The following is a 25,099-nucleotide window of genomic DNA, read 5'->3' on the forward strand; positions in this document are numbered from 1 at the left end:
TCCTAGCGTAGTTCCAAACATTTTTATGTGTCATGATGGCAGATGTGTTTTTTTCCTCCTCTCCCTCTCTCATATATCTTCCCCGAAAGCTATTTGCTCCAGCATGACCCTAGTAACACATGGGTGTTGTTATCATTTATCATTACTTCCTGACTATCACAGTACCCCTGTAGCTCATTGAGTCCCAGCTGTGGAAACAAGGTTGGGGTGGAGAGTTGCAAGGGTTTTCCAACCCAGGCACAGATGCTGCTGCAGCCGTTGTCTCTTTGTGCTCTGATGCACAACTACAAAAGCTCACTGTACTGTGCTGTGTGGTCTTTACAGAGAGGCTCAGGTGCCGTGAGAGGGATCTCAGCAATGTGTGCTTGTATATGTACAATTTACCCGTGACTTTTGTTGGATGAAATACTGGAAAAAAGGCTTCTACGCTGAGCTGTTTTTCTTTCTTTGGCTTTGTCTTTTCATCTACTTACTGTTAAAGAAAATACAGAAAAATATACCAAGGCACAGCTCTTGAATTCAATATTTACGTCAGTGAGAGATCCATAAGCTTAACCAGTGTTTTTCTCTGATCGATTCTCTCCTCCTCCCTAAATTTCATGTAAACTTTCAAAGCAAACGTCTTTCTTGATTGTGAGTTTGTGCAGTCGTAGCTTTTTACAGTCAAAGTGCCCAGCCCGTGTCAAAGTTATTACAGTGCTCATTTTCCAGTCTGCTCCATTTTGTATCGCAGTGCAGAGCGAATGTACAAAGCATATGGTCTCTGGTATTTTTGTCTGCTTTCTCATGCGCGTCACTCTTGATATTCTATCATCTGTTTTAATTATCAGAGGGGCCAGTCACAGAGGAGTTTGAGTTGGGAGGGAAGCAATGCAGCAAGCCCATCTGTTGTACAGGCTTAAAGAGGCTGACGCGGGCAGCAGAGGTGAATATGAAATCTGCATTTGCCAGGAGAAGGGGGTGATAATGACGTCTTCTTTGTTGTGTGTGACTCACAGTGAGCCACAACCAAAAGGCTAATCTGATGACTGACATACAGTAGCAGGGATAGAAAAAAATTAAATATATTTGCACAGGTTATACTACCATTTTACGTACAATATTACTTTAAAAGAGAATTTGCCATCATACTAGTAAAGTATGAAGATGCAAAAATGATTAACTAGTTAGCTCTGTCGCCTTACAGCAAGAGGGTTTCAGGTTCAATTCCCAGCTGGGGCCTTTCTGTGTGGAGTTTGCATGTTCTCCCTGATAAACAATAGAAGTTGTGAGTAAAACTAGACCAGTTCTGTAAACTGCAAAGATAACAGTGTGACAGTATTGTAAATAATCAAAAAACCTTCATCGTGCATTTTTTCAGAGTTTTTTTCCCTTATTTCTTTCCATTTAATTTTTTTTTATTGCTCATTTGACACTTGGTCTGACAGATTGTAGATGTGTATCCAGCCTGGGGCTCAGTTGGCTGACATCTGTAAATCCACCACAACTAAAGGGCAAATGAATACAAAGCCAAAGTTCGCTGGTTTTATAATCAGCCTCTCTCGGTGTAATATATGTATTTGTGTGACATCACTCTTTATTGCAACAACACAACCGTCTGCCATCTGCTTTGATGTCAATCTAGTTTTACATGTGTTCACCCAAAACTTTGATCATTTTGTAAAAAAGCACATACATATTTTATCAAAACAGAGAAGTGTATCAGTCTGGTAGTGAATGACTTTTTTTTTATATCTTGTTGATATAATTCTTATGAATGCTTACATAAATAGGCATTTGAACAGATGGAGATCCACCTTCTATGCTTTCCCAGCAGGTGGACTTTGTATCATATTGATGTGCATGGTCGGTTCTTGATAAAGTCCAATGTGAATTCATGTTTGTGGTTGTGTGACAAATTTGGGTTTGGGTACATTAAGCATCCCTGACACCGCCTCATTCATTCCCTTACAGGACATAGTAGTTATCCTGTATTTGCAGATTCGACAAAAAACATTTGATGTAATGTGCGAATGCTTATATCGAGATGGAAATAAAGGCCAAATGTAAAGAGAAGAAAGTTATTGTATCTATATTGTAACATTAGTTTGGTTTGAGCTAAGAGGCATATCAGGGTGTACTCCAGTTTACAATGATGAATTTCTCACCGTTTAATTTCTCCTCACAAATAACACTCCAATTCTGCTTATGTCTGCACTGTGGCGAAATGAAGCTAAATCAATTGTGCCTAGAGTTCTTTGCCTGCATGACTAATGTACCAGTGTTTTTATGTGAGCAGCAATGTAGCTCTGGCAGACAATGAGGCCACTCAGCTCTTCAGACATACAGCGCAGCAAACATGACATAAACGGTCACATACTGTGCGCGAGTGTGTTCCAGTTTAACATCATGGCTCACTCCAAGCTCACCAAGATTTGAGTATTGTAAAAGTCTACATCAAAAGTGAGTACACACCTGTCTGATTTCAGTCAAATATCCAAAGATTCAACTATTGTATGACCTCACAGTGATTACATGGCATCCGAGTTGAACGGTGGAGTATTTGGTGTTTGAAAATATCAAAAACGATTTAGATTCACACTCCCATAAATACAGGTTCCTTGGATCACAGACCCCAGAGGAACAAAAGTATTGATGTATTTCTGTATAAGTATTACTGAGATGCCCAGTCTCACCAGAGACCGCAAACAGTAGTACGTACATTTATCCACATGTCAGAGACATAGTCAGGAGTTGTTTTGTGTTGTGCAGTCTTGTGTAATGTAATGGGAATCTGCAGCACAGCCGCGGAGACAACACGGGAAGCCGGACAGCCTCTACCATTCTCTGGCGAAATTGCTACATCTTCAATGTTAAATTGACGATAAAACAGTTATTCACAAAACACAAGGTATGCCCAATACTGCATTTACTTTCATAACTACAACATGTTGTCCTGTAGCTTAATGAAGTGATTTGTTCTGAAATCGCCACCGTTCACTGAGGAAATCATGTTATGAAGCCGCCACTAACAGCCAGGCTTCCAAGCCGAGGGCTGCCCGGCTTCAGGAGGGGGCGGGAGAGTCAAGTTTTTTTCTACAATTCTAGGTCATCAATGGCTAAATCGACAAAAACTCATCACTTCTGAGGCTGCCCGGCGTCTCTGGGGGTAGATTAGACGTGGGTGTGTCAATATGAGGGGCTGTGTCGTGATGATTGGAGTTAGTGTTTGTCCATCATGAGAGAGAAAAAATGCTCCACAGATTCTGATCCAGCCACAGATCCAGCCATTTACAGGCCTTAGATTTGATCATACTTGATTTTGGCCTTGCTGTGTGAATTTTCAAAGTCTATACCTTCTTTCTTTGTATTTGCTGGGCATAATTGTCATACTAGACACAGCTATATTATAACTAATTCTTTTTAACTTTGCTATCTTCTGCTTTGGGATGGCACGAGCCACTACAACCCTGAACGCGTAATATGGGCTTCCCCTGTTTTAAAAGTCAGCAGCCGCCACTGCTGCAGCATATATATTTTTGTACCCTTACAGTATAATTTGTAACCGTGTGACTTTAACTTCAAGATGTTCTGTTGGATTTGAAACAGTTGACATAAATGGCCAGCTCGTGGTTTTCACATTGTTTTATTTTATGAACACTTGTTTGTGAGTCCTTGTGTCAGGTAACATATGCACACATCATCACACTGTCACCTTTGTGCACACCATTCATGCCACCATTCACTGTGGTGGTCCTAGCCAGGTTTGCACCAGACATGCTGGACCCATCTTAAGTCGAATAAATTCATCCTGATTATATCTGACCAAAAAATGTGCTGCCAGCATTCATCTGGCTTCTTTTCACATTCTCCGGTTAAGTTTACTCCTTTATTACTTTGGAGTAAAAAGAGTTTTGTGGCTGAAAGCGGGTAAGTTTTTTTTTTTTTTCTTGAATGTAGCCCATAGATTTTGACACTATGCAGTGTCCTTCACACTGCCTGAGCTGTCACAGAAACACTGATTTCCACTGATTACCCCTGTGCCAAGACTACGGCACTTAGCCTTCATTTTCCAGACTAGATTATGCAATCAGCACACTGTTAGTAGCATCGTTTTAGGAGCATGACATTCTGGCTCTGTTTGGTAGCGCTATGGGTTGTTCTATACTGTCTGATTACCGCAGCAGATGTGTTTTGACAATTTTTCTTGTGGGTTACCAATGTTCTGGTATCCTTTTCCATCTTTGTGACCACTCACAATCAGATTTTGAGAGACGATAAACGGCAAGCGTATCACCATGGAGGCAGTTTTCACTTATGCTGTGGCCAACAACAGCCCACTAACTATTCATTAAGGTCTACTGTTACCTCCTCCTTCCACTTTAACCGCAATTTTACAACATAACAGCCGCTTTCACTTCTCTGTCGGGCTTCGCCCTCTTTCCCTTGACAGCTTTCTCTCTGCATGGATAAACAGACAATGTGCTGTTTGCAGTCCATCCCTGAGAGGTGACTTGGGCTGCACTGTAGGTAAAGGTCAGTGCAGCCTGAGGTGGATGTACTGCTGAGGAAAAGGTCATTCCCTGAAGAGAGAGGAGGAAAGTGCATCTGCTGATCTCAGGGCCACTGACAAAGCCTTTGAGACAGTAGAGAACAACAGAGAATGGGAGACAGTGGATAGGTTGATGTACTGGCTGCAGACATGATGATCTGAAGAGATATGTTCATGAGGTAGTGGTGATGAAACTAGTGACTAGTGAAAAAATAATACCATCACATGAAATGAAATATTTCTTAAAATTCTTGTTCTGTGTTTGTGTTGGTTTATCTCCCTATATACTGTTGCACAGTGCATTACTAAGTCAGATGAGTTATCATATCCTGTCCTGGCTTATCATTCTGTGTGGGTTTGACCTCTGCTAATAAATTCATGTCTTATGTTTATGTTTATTTTTATTTCACAAAGGGACAAAGTATATTGATGAACATTTTTAAAAAAAATAAAAATGTAAATATACAGGATTATAGCCAAAGGCTAATTTCCATCCTTAGTCCCTGATAGGTAGATGGTCCCTAAACATTATTATTATTTTTTTTTAAATAATAATAATAATAATAAAACAAAACAGAGTAAAACATTATAATAGTACATAGTAAATACAACAAAACAAAACAAAGTAAAAACATTATAATAGACATAATAGATAATAACAGACAACAGATCAGCAGCAGTGGACAAATTAAAAAATTATCCCAGCTAGTGACAACAGGTTTGATTTTCCAGAAGACATTTTTTAAGATGTTTGGAAAAAGAGGTGAGAGTAGATAGGTCACGTATTGCACTTGGTATAGAGTTCCAGGTATTGGTTGCTCTGTAGGAAAAAATTGCTTGGCCAAAAGCACTTCTCCTAAAGGGAACAGTGCAATTACCTCTGGAGCCTGCTCTAGTTGTGCTGTTTATGTTCCTTTTAATATATTCCTGTAAAGGTGGTGGAGCTAGACCATGAAGGATTTTAAAAGCTAAAATAGAGTCAGTGTATTTCACAGTGTTTTCCACATCCAGCAAATCAAGTTTTTTTTTAAATCTGACAGTGATGATACATTTTAGGTTTTCTATCTAAAACTTTTATAGCTTGTTTATATGTTGACTCAAGGGACTTTAGAGTTGTCTTACAAGCTGAGGCCCAACTAGTTATACAATAGGTCATGTGAGACATGATCATTGCATCAAAGTATAGCCTAGCTGCTTCAAAAGTAAGATTGTTTTTTATATATCTAAAGTTGGACAAGTTCAATTTCATTTTGTTGACAGTTTTTTTTGTGTGTTGCTTAAAACTCAGTTGTGAGTCCAAAGTCACACCTAGACCTAGACCTAAACTCTTGAACTACTTCAAGCTTTTTCTCTCTCACAAAAATATTAGGGTCTGTGTCAGATCTATTTAGCCTTTTGGAGAAATACATTGAAACAGTCTTGGACACATTTAAGTACAGGTGAGAGCTCTCTAACCAATTGCACACATTACTCATAACAGCTGTAAGTTGTTTTGCAGCTTGCGCCTTGTCTTTAGTGTGTACATAAAGCACAGCATCATCCGCATACAGTTGGCAGGTCACTGTTGACGGGCAGTAACTTGCCAAGTCATTTATGAATAGACTAAATAAAAGAGGTCCTAGTATTGAACCTTGAGGTACTCCTAGGTTATTCTCACGAGGCATAGATTTCGTGTTTTGAACTCTGACACATTGAAGTCTTGATGAAAGATATGATTCCAACCATTTTAGGGATTTCTCAGAGAAATTAAAATGAGTCAACTTGGTTATTAGTAACTTGTGGTTGACTGTGTCAAATGCTTTACTCAGGTCAAGGAACACAGCTCCAACAACCCCACCTGTATCAAGCCTGGATTTTATGGTTTCCAAGAAGTAGCAGACAGCTGTCTCTGTAGAGTGGTGTTTTCTAAAGCCAAATTGGAGGTCGTTTAACATATATGGACTTGTGTTTGAATGATATATGATTTGTTCTGCAACCAGTTTCTCCGCTATCTTGGATATTGAGGGGAGTATACTGATCGGTCTATAGTTTCCAGTCAGTGTAGGGTCTCCAGACTTAAGGATTGGTGTAATAATAGAATCCTTCCAGGAGTCTGGAAAAACACCTACGTTTATGGAATCATTGATAATGTTTGATAGCGGAGCTATGAAAGACTCTTTGTGAGTTTTAAGAAATAATGAATCCATGTCAAAGGTATCTTTGGCTCTGGTACTTTTAAGGCCGTAGATAACCTTATCAACTTGTGATTGAGTTACAGCATGGATATCAAATATTGGGGCATCAGTGTTAAGGGGCATTGGAGTTAGTTGATGTACTTCATGACTTGAGTTTTGCTCCATATTTTTCACAGTGTCAACAAAATAAACATTAAGAGCTGTCGCAATGTCCTTAGGCTCATTAATTACCCCGTCAGGCAGCTTCAACTCTTTAATTTCCCTACATATGGTACTATTTGATGTCAGCTTCTTAATGTTTGTCCAGATTTATTTTGTGTTCCCTCTTACTTCCTGCTTTTTGCAACGAGGAGAAGAGTAAGGTAAGCAGGTGAGTTAAATAGGCTCGAATAAGGATTGATGCAAAAAGGTGAAAAACAGGCAGGGCGTAATATATATTTGGAGCAGAAGACAAATGAAAACAACTGAAAGAAAGAGGAGTGTAGAAGAGAGAAAAATGCAAAGAGAGAAAGAAATAACATCAGTCAGGGAGTGTGAGGGATGAAGAAAGTGAAGGAGAGAAAGCAAGTGAGCACTGCACTGCGTGTCATTGGCCCCCTGGCGTGAACAATCCATCTCAAATTGATCTTCCAGCTCGGCCCAGCAGGGCATTCTGAATCAATCTCAAATTGATCTCTATGCCAGAGGTCGGGAAAACTAGCAGTGGAGCTTATCAGAAATATAGTGGTGCTGGGAGGATCTGACAGGGAAACTTATCACACCGCACAACAGGAAATGGGCTCTGAGCCCCCAGGGCAGCAAGAGGACGAGCCTGCTCCATATATGCACACAAACCACACACACAATTGCACACAGATTCAATGTCTCTGCATGTACCCAACAAAACCATGCCCTGACACATGCTCCCCAGTGCTCAGCACAGTACAGAGAGGGGGTGCTGTGTATAGACACAGGCACATTGACAAACCCACTCACACAAGCTCACACGCACAGCCAGGTGTCATTACACACCTACAGGCTACCTCGGAAAATATAAAGTTTGCCAGAGCATAATATGTCAATATATTTTAAGTTAGACGGGTTAGATTCAAGGCCTGGAGCTCTTAATGACTTATAACACATTTAATGTGTCCTCGGCAAGGCTGTGTGAAAGGCCCGAGGAAGGACGATCAATACCAGCTTTGGTTTAGACGCTCAGTCAGCTTAAAGGAGCAACTTGCCTCTCCGGGCTCAGTAAAAAACAAAGTCATATAAACAATCGTTTAAAAGTGACACCCAGCGGTATCTGGAAAAACAGTCAGAGACTATAGGAACTTAACACTAAGGCTATGGCTACACGAAAACGAAACGAGGTTTTTTTTGAAAACGGGTACGAAAATTCTTGCAACCACACGGCAACGCGCTGCTGTAAAGACTCAGGTCCAGACGAAAACGGATGAAAACGATGCAGTACACACGCCACTGTGTCACGCCACGCTGTGAGACAATAGAGAAGTGTTAAAATTGGCTCACAGCGTCAACGTTTGACTGACGCAAAAACGTTTTAGCTGTAACAATGGAAACGAAACGAGGCCGTTTTCAAACTTTCCCACTCTGGAACCCGTTCTCAAAAACTATCGTTTTGGGGTAGTGGGAACGCCGGCTCCGTGTGGCCGCGACAACGAAACGATAAGAAAAAGTATCGTTTACAGTGAAAAACGTTTTCGTGTAGCCGCAGCCTAAATGTGCATGTCACAGCTTCTTAAGTGCACTGAAATATTAAAGCCGGTAGACTAAGTACTGTATTTAAGAGACCATCAACTTTGGTGTCCTTTCTCTCACTTCTCATAACTGCCTGGTTCACCGGACTGAGGCTGAAAGTGACTTTATAGACCAGGACCAGGGACCAGAACACACAGAAAACTAACAATGAGTTCATTTTGCTGGCAGAAAGGTGCAGAATGACACAAAGATAGGAAGAGGGGAGCATTAAAAGCAATGAGCGACTGAGGGAGTGTAGAAGAAGTGATGAGAGGACGGGTGTGTTTGAGCATGTCAGCATTTGGGAGGCAGCAGGAGAGCCTTGTGACTGAGACTGGAAAAGTTCTCTGTCAGCACAGCGGCGTAATGGGGGTTAGCAGGGGGAAAAGGGGGAGTGAATATGAGCATGTGAGTATAGAAAAAAAGTGAGTACATGGGTACATTAGATACATTAGGACTTATGTTCGGCATTCAGTACTTGCAGTTGATATGTTTCAAGCTGCAAAAAAGGAGTCAGCATAACAATCATGGGGTTTTTCTGGACTTTAGGTTGTTAGTATTTACAATTAGCGTTCATGGAAGGATAACCGTTGAACCAGTGACAGAGTCATCCTCACCAAAGACTCACTGGTGCGCATAGCAGCTGAAGGATGGTTCGATCTTACAGAGGAGCTACTGCATCTCAGTTTGTCGAAAAGGTGAATGCTAAAGGTGTCAGAACACATCCGCGGACCTGTCAGAGTACGTGCATCCCAAAGTGTTTACAGTAGGCATATGATCGTGGAAAAGGGAAGGGGTCTGATGATTCACACTTTGATTTTTTTCTGACATCATGTCGGTGGTCAGGCTTATATACATCATTTATCTGGGAGATGGCTGCAGAATGTTAACCAGTTGAAACACTAGAAAGTCTAATGCTCTGGATAATGTCCTGCAGGGAAGCTTTGGCTCATAGAATTGATGTAGATGGTTTTTTGTTTTTATACATACCACTTACTTAAGGCCTTTTCACATATGCTAGCCTATGAATGGCATTCACAGCTCCATCAATCTGATACAGTGATTGCATTCAGTCATTCTCACACTGGTGACATTTCCTTAAATGATCCTTTCCATTCATTCAGACATGTCTTTGAAAGGGATGGAAAGAGCCATGGGGGCACATGCTGTAGATTTAACAGTGCATGAAGAACAGTCGCTATGGTGACTTTATATAGCCGTGATTTTCTTAGAATAACATGTCCTGTCACCATAACAATGGATGTTAGCTAGTCAAGTGTGTAGTAGTTGGGCAAAACATTGCAGTGGTGGATGGAAGCAGCTGAAAATATCACTTTTCTATATGTTAAAGCGTACTGAACAGTCAGTATTATACTTGTGAGTGTTATTTTCACAACTGTAACAGTGTAGTTGTTATCAACTTGAGAAAAACCTTCTGTTTACTTCAGCGGAGGAGCACCACACTGAACTTTGAGTTACAGGGGAGGAAAATTCAAATCAAGCTAATAGACACACAGAATTGTGTCACATCAAACAACAGTGAATGGAGGTGGTTAAAAATATCTATATATGGTCAGACAGAGAGCATCTCCTGTTCATTTGGCTCAAATGATTAAAGAAAATATACAATTTGGAGTTATTTATTATAAGTAAAACCAGGGTGAAAGTTGATTGTTATCTATTTATAAATTTGATATTAAGATTTGTGGATTCCTCTGAACATCTGATCCTTAAACGCCTGACCCCCTCATGCACCTAACAGCACTTCTTTGTGCTTACATAAGGTTATTTAAATTGATTTACATTGATCCAGCACTCAATGTACAAAGCAGGGTTTCTTACTGCACTGAAGCTTGAATGTTGTTTCCTCACTTGCAAGTCACTTTGGATAAAAGCATCTGCTTTACGACTAAAGGTAATGTAGTATGTCAAATTAACCTCATCTGTGGATGTCTGTCCATTATTGTCACGTTATTGTTGTATGCAGCTGTTACTAGGTCTGACCTAGTCAGACTGCCATTTCAAAATGTCACAGAAAAGCACCAGCGGGCTAATTCACACATGACACCGACATAGTTTGTTGCCATCAGATCAATGGAAAGCAGTGCATATCTGAAAGGGACTTTTGATAACGATTCACTTACACTCACTTCATCCATCCATTTTTTTTTTTATACCCATTTAATCCAATTGAGGGTCGCGGGGTGCTGGAGCCTGTCCCAGCTGCCATCGGACCATGACCATGGTTTCATTCGGGAGGATAATGTTTTATACAACACAAAAAAATGATCAAGAATAGTTTTCTGAACAAGTCAAAGAGTTCAAGGTGTTCATTTGGCCCCAAATTCCCCAAGTCTCCTTCCAATGGAGCATTTTTGGGATGTGCAAGAAAAACAAGTCAATACACGGAGGTTCTTCCTTTTTTGAAGATCAGACGCTCTTTATATCAAACCCAAAACACAGACGCACAATTGTCCCACTGATAAAAACACCTGACTCTAATAAAAGGTAACTGATGATCATAAAGTTTTACATAATTTTGTCATGACAGATACGTCATGTTGAATAATTTCCCCAAACAATAAATAATCAAATTTGATATTTTGTCTTATTCATTTAATTGGGTTCTCTTTATCTGTTTTTAGGACATGTGAGAAAATGTACACAAAAGAGTACGCATAGGGACAGCAGCTTGGGCACAAATACATATTTGCACTCTGCAGAATATAATAGAAAATGAAAGCCAGAAACTTTGTTAGTTTGTTAAAAAAAAAAAACAGGATTAGGTGGCATTTTGTTGTGGGGCTGATGTTTTCCTCATTTCTAAACAGCACAAGCTCTTTAATAACGACCTTGTTCCGCTTCAGCAAAAATAGACCGCTGTTTTTAATTAATTCATTCTTAACCCCTGGCCTCCAAGAGGGCACGCACACAAACACACCTCAAAGTCACCTCTTTACTCATAGCTTTACTCTCCTTTTGTTCTCGTAGTCTCATTGGTAACATCTACAGATGAGTGCCCTTCAAATGTCACAACTGCCCAAAATCCCACTCTGCCCCAAAACTGATCTTTAATATGCGGATAATCAATGAAGTATTTATTTTATTTATAACTTAACCCTTATCTGTCACAACTAGAAAATGTCAAACTGTTCATCCATTGAATCTAAAATATAATACTAAAATAAGTGAAGCAAAATGTTCATCTTGCACATTTCCTCATAATTTGACTGTCTGTGCCATCAGCTTGTAGGCAGCTGTGTGTATGGGAGAGACACATGATGCTGCTTTATCACCGTGGAAAATGCGTATGTGGCAGAGGGTTAATATGTTTTGGTTTTTTATTATGTGCAAATATATTTCTACACCAGGCCTCAGATCTTTCCTTTTATGTCCTCCGAGGCTCTCTTCTTTCTTTTCCACTCTGAAGGAGGCCCATTTACGAGTGGAAAATTTTCACTCAAGTTTAAACATGAGTAGAAGCATCTAAACTCCGCTCTCAATGGGCACCAACTTTCCACTGACTTTATGTGTAATTATCCCACCTTTGAATATCACCTTCCATGAGGACACAGTGACGGCTGAGACTATTGTGCAATTGCAAACCCAAGAAAAACAATGAATAAAAATCGAAGCCAAGTTTTTTGTAAATTTGTATCACGATATTAATATCATTGCTAAGCATGATATAATTAGCTTTCTGGAAAATCAATTGAAAATTGTCCATGGGTAAAAGGAATAAATAGGTGTGCTGTGGGCCATTTCAGAAAACACAGTGTTGGGGAAATTAAAGTAGTTCATCAAACCTGAAAAAAATAGCGTACATAATCAATCCTGTCATCAATCCGTCCTGCTTGTTGATTTGTAACAGTTCCTGCTGATGTACTGCAACCATTTATATTAAAAGAGCGACAACCAAGGCATGAATGATGTGGAACAATCTCACATTTCTAAAAAAAAAAAATAATAAATAAATCGATTTTATCTAAACCACAATATGTCAATGCAACCTGCAAAAAAAAAGCATGTGATTAAATGTTTCTGTATACTTTCTGCTTATGTTGGCTTTCTTTTCACAGTCTCCATATAGCTGCTCAATTTTTCTGCGAGCTTTTTAAACACAAGCCTTGAAGTTGTACAACCGTCTCCTTTCTTTCTCAGATATCTGTCTGTCTCTACTTCTGTCAGTCTCTGTCCCAACGAGAATGAAGCAGATACACGTAGGATGTTGACAGAGCTCAGCCAGAAGTTAGATGAGGCTAGAGTTTTTGTCCAGTGAGGATCACGGACTGCAGTCTGAAGTTGACTCAGCAAATGTCAGTCCTGTCGATCACAGTTAAAAACCAAAGATGGTTCCCATGAGTGCACTTCTGAATGGCAGCTTATGATTTATCCTGGATATCCCCTAAATTTCCAAATCCTCTTCTAATAGCTTCATTTTCTCCATGGGTGGAAGCAAAACTCTAACAAGACACAACTGCCCACACACACTGATAGCTTTTGTACTTTTTGCTGTATCTTCAGGACAGTGTTTGTATCTTTTTTTTTTTTTTTTTAACTTTACTTTAGGTTGAGAACAAATTAGGTAATTTTAGCTCAGTGTAGCTTTCCTGCTTTGTGCTTCATGCAGCTGTGCAAAACCAAAATGACTTTTAGCATTTAATACTCTGGTGATTTCAGAACAACAGCAAAGTTCAGGACCTGAAAACAATGCAGCACCTTTCAAGAATTAAAAAGACTTGAAGGATTAATTACTCCTGGCAGCGTTGAGTAACCTTCTATTAACACGCCACTTTAAGTCTGTTCTGATGGGGTCTCTGTTAGCAGAAAGGTGTCGTCTCTGCTCTTCACACTCTCTAATAACGCGTGTGGAAGGATCATGGTGAGCTACTTGGATGTCACTTGTCACCTTGTGATGTAATGCTTCAAGTTGGCAATGAATATTCTAATAACTGATATCGGATATTATTGCTCCCACCGTGATGCTCAGTTTTTGATGAATTGCCCCAAACCAAAACAGCTGGAACTCCTGTAGAAGAAGCAATACATGAGTCTTATTTCTGCTGGCCGGCTAATCAAACAGTAGCCATAAAAAGCCTCATCTCTGCCCCGGCTGATCCTACGAGCCCATCATATCTGTTAGGTATGTCCGCACCCTGACAACAATTTGACTCATTCCTCCCAACTGTGTCTTTAAGAAATGCTCCACTTTCTGTTGCTGTCCCTTCCGTTTTGCCCGGTCTCATTAAAGAGCTCTGGCAAAGTAGCCTCCCTCTGAATTTGAGTGAGTTTACGAAGAGTAAACTAATGTGATGAATCCTGACGAAGAACTGGACCAGAGAGCCAAACAAGAAAACGACTCTCTTGATTATCACTCCATAAAAAGTCTCCTTCATCTCTTTGGTAAGAGCCTGCTGTCTGAAATCCACTGCCTGTTATGGTCCGTCTCTACCCCTGGTGTCTATTCAGTATCTTATTGATGCAGCACTGTTCAGCTCCTCTCTACGAACGTGCTGCTCTTCTTTTTGATTGTGGTGGTGCAATCATACCTAAAGGGCGAGTCACTAAAGAGAGGAGGGATGACTACAGTCAGGCACATAACCCTAACCTACGGCCTGTCATTTCTCAGACTGCATAAACTGCACTCAGGCTGTAATTTAACCTCGATGCATGTAGGATATGAATTTATGAGCTCGTAGGGTCACCATTACTCTGTAGAGCACTGGGCCAAGCGGTAATGGATGGGTAGGAGCAGATTTTATGGTGATGTGTTATTGATCAGCTACTATCCAACACGTTACCTTGCTTAAAGCAGCACAGTGTGTGATCGCTGCATGTTTAAGCATGTTCTCAAGAAAGGATGAAAATGTTCTTTGTCAAATGTTAGAACTCCAAGCATATATTATGTGAGTGTGAGACCTTGTGTGTGTGAGGAGGGGTGAAATATGTCTGAAATCATGTATCATTATACAGGCAATTGAATGTGTTAGATTGCCATGATAATTCACCTTGCTACAACTGTTCAGGTGAGAGATCTTTTACAGATGAATCATCCACACGGGGATGGGAGGTAGTGTTAAATCGGGAAAAAAAAATCTAGTAAAAAGCCTAACATCATTGCAAAGAAGCAGTCATGCTTGCTGGTTTGACAGATAACAAACGGGGACAAGAGACACAGACATTTGTGTAAAAGGAAGACAAAATGACTAAATGTCTGTCAAGCACAGAGAGCTGGCGTTTATAACATAAACACAATGATTACAGATGATTGCTTTCTTTTCTGTGGCATTCACATAGTGTCGTCGTCCATCTAAGATACTATAAAATACAGTTTTGTCGCGCTAGATATCTCTATCCATGTGTACATTGAGCTACTGATGAATGTCTGCGTTTATAGCAGGTTGCCTGAAGAGGCTCGTTTCACAAAAAAACAGGAGCAGCTAAGAGGAATATATCGTGAATGTGAGTGGTATGAAGAGACAAACAGCGACAGTGATTAAATGAGAGGGAAAGAGGGAGTAGATTAGCTCAACGTCCGTCCTTAGAGAGTGTCTGAGAGTGTGAACGAGCTGCCAGCGCTCCCTTCATCTTCCCCTCCTCCCCATTCAAAGCCTCTCTGCTCTCATCTTGATCATGCTCACCCTGATGGGCTCTCTTTCCTCTCTTTTTCTCTCTGTCTCTCCTCTAATTGTCAGTCTATGTACACAGTCATTTTTTCACATTCCAAGAGGAACAATCTCTGGGTTCAAATGTATTGTTTCTTGGTTACTGTTCTGCATTGTGGTTTCCCTATATTTCACCATAACCAATGATTATAATCACACAAACTTTACTAAATGACAAATTCACAAAAATTGGATTTTGCTATTGTGTGGTTGGTGGGTGTTATAGTTTTCTTTATGACGAAACATTTTTCTTATGACGAAATTCTAACAGATTTTCCAACGTTGGACTCATCTAAGACTTTTTTCTACTCTACCATTTAGCCTCTCCCGACGTTTCGTCTGCTGCATTTTGTCATGTTTCATTGCGCTCCAGTTTGACTCACAACCCGGTTTGACCTTTGCCTTTCTATCACAAATGATATGAAGATCTGGGAGTCAGAGCTGGGACATGAAACCCAGAGGGAACATAAGAAGGCTCCTAATAATCAAGTGTCTTTGTTATTCCATTCAGTAAAATCGTCATTTGAAACCACATTCTCTTTATCATTTTATTTTTCAACCCATCAGGATCACTCGTGCCGTAACCTCTTACTGGCTAATTATGTGTTGGTCGAATGATAAATTTTACCAAAGTTATTGCGTATCTCCTTACAAAAGAAACGTGTTCAATTTTTTGCACTAATGTTCACTGAAAAACCTAATTTGGTATCAAGCTTTTGGATACAGACCATTCTCATGGGACTTACAACACTTTGAAAATGATATTTCTGCACTCTTTTGACTGAATTTGACTGTTTAATCACATTCCCTGTTGGAGTGACGTTCATCTTGAGAAGATTTGTTTGCTTTTGTCTCAGTATTCAGGACTCTTTGATTTCTACATGATCACAAATAATACACTGCAAACTACTGTATTTGCACATTTATGTGCTGTTCATAAAATCATAATCCCTTTTTCTCTACCTTCCTATGAGCTCTGAGGAAACAGCCAGTTGGTGGGTAATGCACTTCTTTTAGTTAGAGGAAATACTTGAATTTAAAAAAAAAGGGATTAATGGAAAGCTAATTTTTCATTCACTTTTTTTTTTCTTGAAATGGCTTTTATATTGTGTTATCTCATGTAAGGTAAAAGCACTTCCATGTTCACAAGTAGAATATGTTCGGTCTCCCTTGAACAGCTAGATGTGCTTGGACACAAACCAAACAATTTAGAAATGTACCCTGGTACCTCACTTAGTAAACACTTTGGTGTTTATTCTAATCTTAGATCAGTGTTGAGGTAATGTGCTCCTCGTGTTTTCTCTTCATTAGAGTACAAACTGCACCACACAGCTGCTTGGCTGATGAATGTATATGGAATATCTAGGCTTGGCGTGAAGATACAAAGTCATGAATAAATTTGTATTTTAGAAGGAAAGAGCAGGACTTTTAGGTGTTTGTGTAAGGGAAAGGAAGAAATAGTTTAGAGCCAAGTTTTCTCACCCAGTCTCATGGCGTTGTTTTAACAAACAGCTCTGTTTTTGACACTAGTTGCAGAGAACCAACTCTTGTAAATCACAAATCATAGTCCAAAGAGAGCAGCTCCCAATCTCACTGCACTTGCACATACGTATGACTACGAAACAACAGGTGGGGTGTGAATATAATGTAAAGGCAACCCAACAAGGAGCATATAACACCATTACATATATGGTAAAGTTTAATACGCTGATCCTCTTGTAACTGGTCCACAAGCAGTTATCAGACACACGTCAAAACATGACAACCACTATCAGAGTATACAGAGATTTAAAAAGTACATTGTCATATTTGAGCAGTACTTCCACGTTCATATTTATTGTGTTGATAAAGATGTGAAAAAAAAATTCAATCTGTGTTCGCTTGTTCACTTTGTAAATATAGAGATGGCCGAAGAGTGCATACACCTCGCTTAGACATTGAGAATTTAATTCAGGCTACAATAGAAGCTTATAGAACACACTGCAGTTTTGTCCTAGTTCCACATTACAAGGTAATAATTTATAAATGTGCTGGGGAGTTTCACTTTTCCGATTGGGTCATTACCAGTGAAGAATAGACTACTTTTTCTCATCTTCACCTGTGATCTTCAGCTGCTGCAGTGGTTACTGGACCTGGTGCAGAAACCCTGCAGAGATGGTTTAGGAAACACATCAACTTTACTGGAAAAATCTACTACCTAATGTAAAATGACTTAGTCAGAGATCCTTCAGAGATTTTCATCATGTAAAAAATGTTTAACTGAACTAAGTGGGACAAAGACAATCGTGAAGACTAATTTCAAATGCAAATTTAAATCAATGACCACAATAGGCCAAATATGTTTCAGTGAAGCAATGACTTCACAAAGTCATGTGATCAAGTTTGACAAAAACTACCTTGTTACTTTTTAAAGGTGGAGCCTAAACATTGCTGCTGCTTTTGATCATCTGCAGGTCTGTGTTTTTATTGTAAACAGTTACTGTATTTATTTTTTTCTCTGTATGGTTAGTTTTAAATCTTGCTTTGACTCGAATATCAATTTGGCTGTCCACATTTCAAATTGAAGAACCCTTTGACAATTTTTATTCTTACACAGAAGCTCAACACAAAGAAAGGAATGATTATTTGTCACCAAAGATGTTATCTCAATCAAGACCACAAGAAAAGTGGGATTCACCGATTCACTGTCAATAAAGTTTAAATCGCATCTGTCAAGAGACTAAACCAATTTCACAGCATTTTGATGTCTTTGATCTCTCAATTTATTCGGTTTTCTGACGAATCTTGAAAATTATTGTGTTTTTCTGCCATCTGTGGGTGTTGAGTGTACGTGTGGCATGAAATCTCTGGGATGCCTTGTTCACCGAATCAAACTTGTCTTTTCCCAGAGAGCACAAAACCAACACACATACAGCCACGCCGAGGCTGGGGATGATTTATAGCCAGCCACGTCTAATGGATTGCTTTGGCACTGGAGAAATTATGAAAAGAAATTAATTAGCCTTTAGTGACCCTGCTGTCCATCTGCTGCTCTCTCCTCTGGCTGAGGAGCTCGGCTGCTCTCTTTGCATGTAATTGCAGTTTAATAGGCTGTACTTACCTGTCACAGATTTATCTTTACTAAATCACATGGAAAAAAAAACAACGCCATGCAGTTACTGTACAATGGTGACATTTTAATGACTCAATCATCATTACAAAATATTTGTTATTTAACATAAAGGGGTGAAATAATCCGTACACTGTTTATATAGCTAACTTGTTGTATTATACTGTCTACTGTAATTGGACTGTATAATGCTTCTTGGGTCAAATTTATGATTAATTACTGTTATGTAACGATGACGTGTTTATTCCAGAGATGTTTAAATTTGTGTCATTCCTCACCGACACACTTCACCAGCCCATTTCATCTAAAAAAAATAAATGTCTGAAGAGCCTGAATTCTTTAAATTTGGCACCCACAAATCCTAATTAATATATATAAATATATATATATATATATATATATATATATATATATATATATATTTTAGATGAACATTGGTTATTGAGTGTTTTACAGTTATCAAATTAATAATGAATCTTTAAGAACATGTATGTGTATGTAGGGCTGAGTTTCTTGCCAAAAACAAAAACAACAACAAAAAAAAAAAGGTTTTCTATTCAAACGTCACAGCAAAATATTAAATTATGATGAAGCCAAATTCTTTATTTTGGCTCTGATGGAATTGTGCATATTTTCATGCATATTTCATTTTTGTATTTTTTAATACCACTTACTTTTCCAGCCTTTTGCCGGCCATGTCCCAAGCTTTTTGACATGTGTTGTTGCCTACATATTTAAGATGAGCTTGTGTTTTTTTTTTTTCATGAAACAGTGAATTGCCTCACTTTCAACCTTTGATATATTTGATATGTTCTCTTGTGACTGAAATATCGGTTTATGTGACTGGCAAATTATTCCATTCTGTTTTTATCTATATTTACCCAACTTCTATAGAACTGGGATTGTATGTGCAGTGTATCAGAAGGGCCAAACCTCAAAATGTTCCTGATATGATCATTCTTAATACAGTAATGAGATCTAAAGTTCCAAAGTTCGTCCCACACAAAACAAGTAAAAATGGAGCAGTGGAGGTTGGCAGTATTCAGCAGGCTGCAGTTTGTAACTGCATCCACTGGATGTTAATCGAACACACCTGTGATCTAAGTGTGAGAATAGATTTGAAAATACTTACAAATCCAACATTACAACCAACAAAAAGCCATAAGTACTCATGAATAACAAATACATTTGTTTTTCGGTTTTTTTTCTTGCAAAAGAATGATTTAATAGATGACAGTTCTGTCACAGAGACCGTCAAACTCTGTACAGCAAGAAAAAAGAACGAATACAATAACAAAAGCACTGATGACGAAATTTAGCAGCAGCTCAGTTCCTCCTCACTGAGGGTTTTGGTGAATAGCTGTTATTTTCTCTCTTCTTGCTGGATTCACTCAGAGAAAGAGAAAGGTCAACCCAGCTGAGAAACTGAGGATCTGCTTGTCTCTGAATTTCTCCGTTCCTTTGTTACAGCCGTCGTTAACTGGTTCAGCATACAAAAGGCAAATTTATCAGATATGCCTTCCAAATTTTCTTCACATGCTCGAAATAGATGTTTCAGGCGATTTGGCAAAACGAGCTGAAACAACACAGAGACCCCCTGTTTCAAATAGCCACAAAGGAAGCACTCTTTAAATTCAATTGAAATTATACCTTGCATCTTTTTGGCAAGTGTGCTGCTCACAAATGAGCGATTTTTTTTAAAAATTATTTTTATTTATTATTTATTTATTTTTTTTAATTTTCTATCCCCTGATCTTTCAAAAACCAGCTGGCGTGAGGTAGAAAAGAGAGAAAAGTGAGACCAATGCTGGAGGAGATGTGATTACAGTCCACTCCAAAATAACACTTCAGATCCACAAAAGCACACCAGAGGTTGTTCGGGCTTTTTTTTTTTTTTTTTGTCTCTTTGTGTTTACTTGAGCAAACACGTGTGTGTGTGTGTGTGTGTGTGTGTGTGTGTGTGTGTGTGTGAGTGTGACTGAGACTATATGGAGAAATTCACTTTAGTCCCCTGATGTTTATAGTGACATAAACATTTGCTCGAAGAAAGCAGCTTTGTACAACCACGAGAAGCACCTCTCCCCTGAGAGGCCGTGTGTTTCTTCTTCTTCTTCTTTTCTCGTGGGCTTGTATGAAGTACTTGTGAGTAGTTTTAGTCTACTCGTCGTAGACAGCAGTACGTCAGACGACTCAAACTACCCGCTGCTCAGACCAGGGAAGCAGAAGGAGACATTTTCCACCATTGAAAGAACTCAAACTTCAGAAATGTCTTGGAGGCTAAAGCAAGTGCTAAATTGTGGATTTCTTTTTTTTGACAACGTCACAGTGATGTTCTTCACTTATGAAAATGTCACGGACAAAGTAAATAACTGTCTGGTCCTAAACTGATGCAGTGCAAAAAGAAATACAATGAACCATGTGCATGAACAGATACAAAGATTCTGGTGTCCTTTGTCTGACCAGAGGTTAGTTATGGCTTGTGTGACAGGTATTCTCCAAGCTTCCTGCCTCCTATTGTATTTAAGACACTAACAGGTATAAGTACTTCACATAACCCCACTAAAGGAAAATTAGAAATAAAAAAACAAACCATCCCTTTAATTTGTGATTCAAAGCAACAATTTGCATTTCCAGTCTTTTTCTGTACAGTCTTAAACTACCATGGCTCTAAGATCCAAAATACGGCTCTGACATTGACAGTACCGGACAAAAAAAACTCGGCTCTTTTGAAACAGAAAACCCAGCAACTTCAACGTCTTAGAAAACGTGACATTTCACGTTGTCTTTTTCTGCTCTCGTCTACTGGATAATATGCCGTTGTTTGTTTTTGGTTCTAAAATGTTCTCCTTATGCTGTTGTGTCTTCTGCCTTCTGCCTCTGGTCCTTTTTTGAATGTTGCTGTGTTTTCTAAAAATGTCTGAAGTGTCTGAAGTTTCTGGTTTTGCTATGTTTTTTTAAAAAAACAACAAAAAAAACATTATAGAAACATTATTGTGTTTTCTCTTTTAGTGTGATCTTCTAAGATTTTTTCCCTTTTATTTTGCTCCCAACAATGACTTCTTGCATGGATGAAGGCTCCTCTAGTTACAAATCCTCTGAGAAGCTTAACACCACTCTGCTGTTCCCTTCAGCCCTGCAGTGTTTGGTTTCTCTCAGCCCGTTGTACAGTATTTGTTTTCAGGTCCTCAGTGTGAGTCTTGGTTCTGCTCTTCATCATCAGCACACCACTGTTTTTATTAAAAGGCCTCTGATCAACCCACTGTACTCTGAATTGTTCACCAAGTTGATCTATTAGTGAACCGGTGTTGTGAATAACACCACAGATAGCCAAATAGATGAATAAAAAAAACATTTCAAAACATTATGATTAGCTGATTCAGCATGAATGAATTGAGCTACTGACCTTCAGGACAAATCGAGGGATTATTTCTCAGAGTGAGGTCATTTTAACAAAGAGAAAACATAACAAATAAACGACAGAGTGACAGAGACAGACAAATGGGAGGCAATCAGGCAAAGCGACAAGACTGAGGGTGAAGCACATGCAGGGATTATTAGTGACTCATTGCAGGTATTAAGCTGGAATGCTGAGGTCTGACACACCAGAATGTAATCTCGCTGTGGCTTAGTCACTTTTCCCTCCTCTACTTCCTCTGGTCTGTAACCCAGGCATGCATCAACCAGCCCGTATATGTTCACTGTCGCATCAGTCACCGACTTCTGACTCTTTCTGTCTCACTCACACACATGCCTCAGAGCTTATCCCACCAAGATTACACACGAAGGTGTTCAGTGGGTGGTAAAGTTAGAGCACGATCCAATTTCCATGGATTTTCCACATGGATGCTGCAGCAGAACAAATCCAATGTTTTTTTTCTAGCTGGCTGGAGATCATGAGAACTGTATTCTTTCCAGATGAAGTGGTTGTACCATATAATATATATATATATATATATATATATATATATATATATATATATATATATATGTGTGTGTGTGTGTTTGTTCAAACTGAAATGTATGATAGTACAAGTAAAAGCGCCACATGACGTTTTGCAAACACTTTACCCGCCACCACCTCTGACTCTTTCTCCGCCTCTCATGCAGATCTGAGTTCGAGCTGGACTACGACAGCTACCACGAGGACTACTATGACAGGTACCGTCAGAAACCTAGACGTGGTAGCTCACTTACCTGATTGCTTGTCTTTGTGTAACAGGAGGCTAAAGGAAGGAGCTAAAGAGGATTGTTCATCCTGGCACTTTGCAGTAGTATCAGCCCTGCCTTGCTGTCTGCCTCGCAGCCGTCAGTCCCTCTGTCTTTGTTTAGTGTTGCCTGTTGTCACCACACAGCAGCCAGGAGCTCGCTTCCACTTTCACATTTATAGACAGTTTATTTATTGAAAACTTTATTCCCATTTATGGATACAATGGGGTTACATCTACGCAAAGTGAGTCCTGTCTGAGAAACAACATTTGTCTGAGACTCAGCTTTTCCTGCATTATATAACACAGAGGGACCATACTGTACTGTAATGGGTTGGGATTCGGTCAGGTAACCACCACAACAGTTAAAGGTAGGGTAGGAGACCCTGGATTTTGAGTCCAGCGAAGCTGCATTTTGAAAATACACAGGTAAAAAGTCCCAACCCTTTTCTTCACTTTTCCCCTGAAGCCACGCCTCTAGAGTACATGAACGCGCACGAGCACGAAGGTGCACGAGCGCTGTTCTGACAGCAAGCATCGATCGTTGCCGTATTTAGTATTTAGTATATGCTAACTATACGTTTAATAATGCTAGGTGCTAGCCAAGCTGGCTCTAGTTTAGCTTCCTGCCAAGCTTCTGGACGTTCACGAAGCAGGGTACGCGCACAGGGAGAAGGAGGGGGAGGGAGGAGCAGATTGCAGTTTGATAGACGGCATCAGAATCCAATCATTGTGAACGGTCCGTTCACAATGATTGGATACTGTTTTTTCCTAGATTGTACGTTCTAGAGGCCACTAAAACTTTTCATATTTGTATCAAAACTTTTAATTAATTGGTTGCAATGGGAGTGTGAAGAGTATTTCAAGCAATATGTAAAAAAATGTTCCAGAAAAAGATCCCCTACCCCACCTTTAACATCTTCAGCATTATTTGGTTCAAATTTTTTAGAGCCCCGCTGCAAGAATGAGCTTTATTTTGAACCTTTGTGTATTCAGGTGGGTTTAGATTTTGGTATTTTAGATAGGCTGTGTGACGTGTGATTGATATCTTTCTCATAATCTTTCAGGAGATAAATTTGGACATGAAAATCCAGAGGTCCTCAAAAGTGGAATTTGCTTCCCATTCGTTGTCTGCCTGTCGTCCAGCTGATATTGACCAGTTATGTTTGAGCAAGCTTTGTGTACATGCATGTAAATGTTGAGTCAAGGCCAAAAAATGTGAAACACATTTGGTAAAATTCTGTCCTGAAACCACAGGTTTCATTTGTTTCTAGATTTTTATTAGTTTTTCTTAAATGTAACTTTTTCCTTTAGTGACAATCTGGTATTTGGATATGCCCATCATAAATTTCAGTGCCCATAAATGTTCGTTTCATCCCTTTAAGAGGTTGATTGATTAGAATGGGGGTGTATATTATGTGACACTTTGTGAAGCCATGGCCTCAGACAGAGAACCTGTATTAACTTATTTCCACATGTTAATATTAAGCAGATTTTTGATATTAGAGGGCATCATTTCTAATTACTAGTAGTCAGTAACAGTCAAGATTTACTTCTGTGCTGACCATCAATAGTTTTAAGAAACTGCTCAATTTTTGCTTTCACTCGCTGTTTTACACATGACAAACTACATGGTTAAGATTAGATATTAAAAACCGCGATGATGACGTTCAGGTGTCTAAAACAGACTTCGTGATAAGCTATCAGCATCAAAATGTCCCTTTTTTGGATTAGTAGCTGCTGAGTCCTGCCCCCCTCCGCAAAACACGTAAAACATGTCGGACACACAAATCAGATGTTCAACTGTAAAGCATTATTTTCAAAGCCATGCTGGATGGCGCAACAAAAAGTTGGCAAGACGCAATGTACCAGTGGTTATATCCATTTGTAGCACAACTTAAACAAGCAAAGACTTCAGCGTCTGTGATGGGTGGGTGAAGTGCGGTTACACATTTGTTACCACAGTTTGGAGATATGTACAAATCACATTTCTTTTAGGAAAACTACATTTTGTATTTATGTATACACTCTGCTGCCTGGACAAGTTGCCAGCAGCCTCAAAATACAGCTCTGAAAAACAGCGAAATCAAATGTACTGTTCGGGACCTCTCGTGAACTCTTGGCTCAGCAGTTAGTCTGCAGTGTGTGCTTGAACTGTAAGTGCAGTGATCAGGGAGACGAAGTAGTAAGCTGAGCTTCACTCACTGTGGCTCTGTATTATCGGTCATCCACTGAAATTGCTGTGGGGCCTCCTACCTCCCCGAGGCTAAACTAATAACCGCTTTACTCAGCACATCTGAATGAGAGGCAGTAACATTGGACACACTCACACATATAGAATGCACATCTCATTCTTTCACTTCTGTTGCACATATTGATGATGCTGAGGTGTATTTCTTTATTTGTTTTTTTTTTCGATTGGTTTTTCCAAGCTCTGCATTTTTCTGACTTTGTTCACTGGGGAATACTCACTGTTGATTTTCAATTTGTTTGTAGCACAGGATGTGATTATTCCCCACGCTGGTGGCTAACACCTCCAACAGCTTTGTGAACGCGTGTGTGTGGAGAAACTGCATATCTGTGTGTGTTTGCACATATTTGCCTCTGGGTTGGAGACAGTGAAAACTGTTGGTGCATGTACACTTAGGTATCTTAGTTTGCTGTTTTTTACATCA

General features: G+C 39.4%; 1 protein-coding gene across 1 annotated transcript in view; it reads left to right on the forward strand.

Annotated features, from left to right (window-relative positions):
• The window catches only part of LOC142377581 (C-type lectin domain family 18 member A-like), an 89,376-nt gene that overhangs the window by 57,030 nt on the left and 7,247 nt on the right, over positions 1–25,099 (forward strand). Inside the window, exon 13 of the mRNA XM_075461836.1 lies at positions 22,327–22,377. Within this exon, the coding sequence (XP_075317951.1) occupies positions 22,327–22,377 (51 nt within the window). The remainder of the gene's footprint in view (positions 1–22,326; positions 22,378–25,099) is intronic.

Source organism: Odontesthes bonariensis, chromosome 1, assembly GCF_027942865.1.
Source record: "Odontesthes bonariensis isolate fOdoBon6 chromosome 1, fOdoBon6.hap1, whole genome shotgun sequence".
Lineage (NCBI taxonomy): Eukaryota > Metazoa > Chordata > Actinopteri > Atheriniformes > Atherinopsidae > Odontesthes > Odontesthes bonariensis.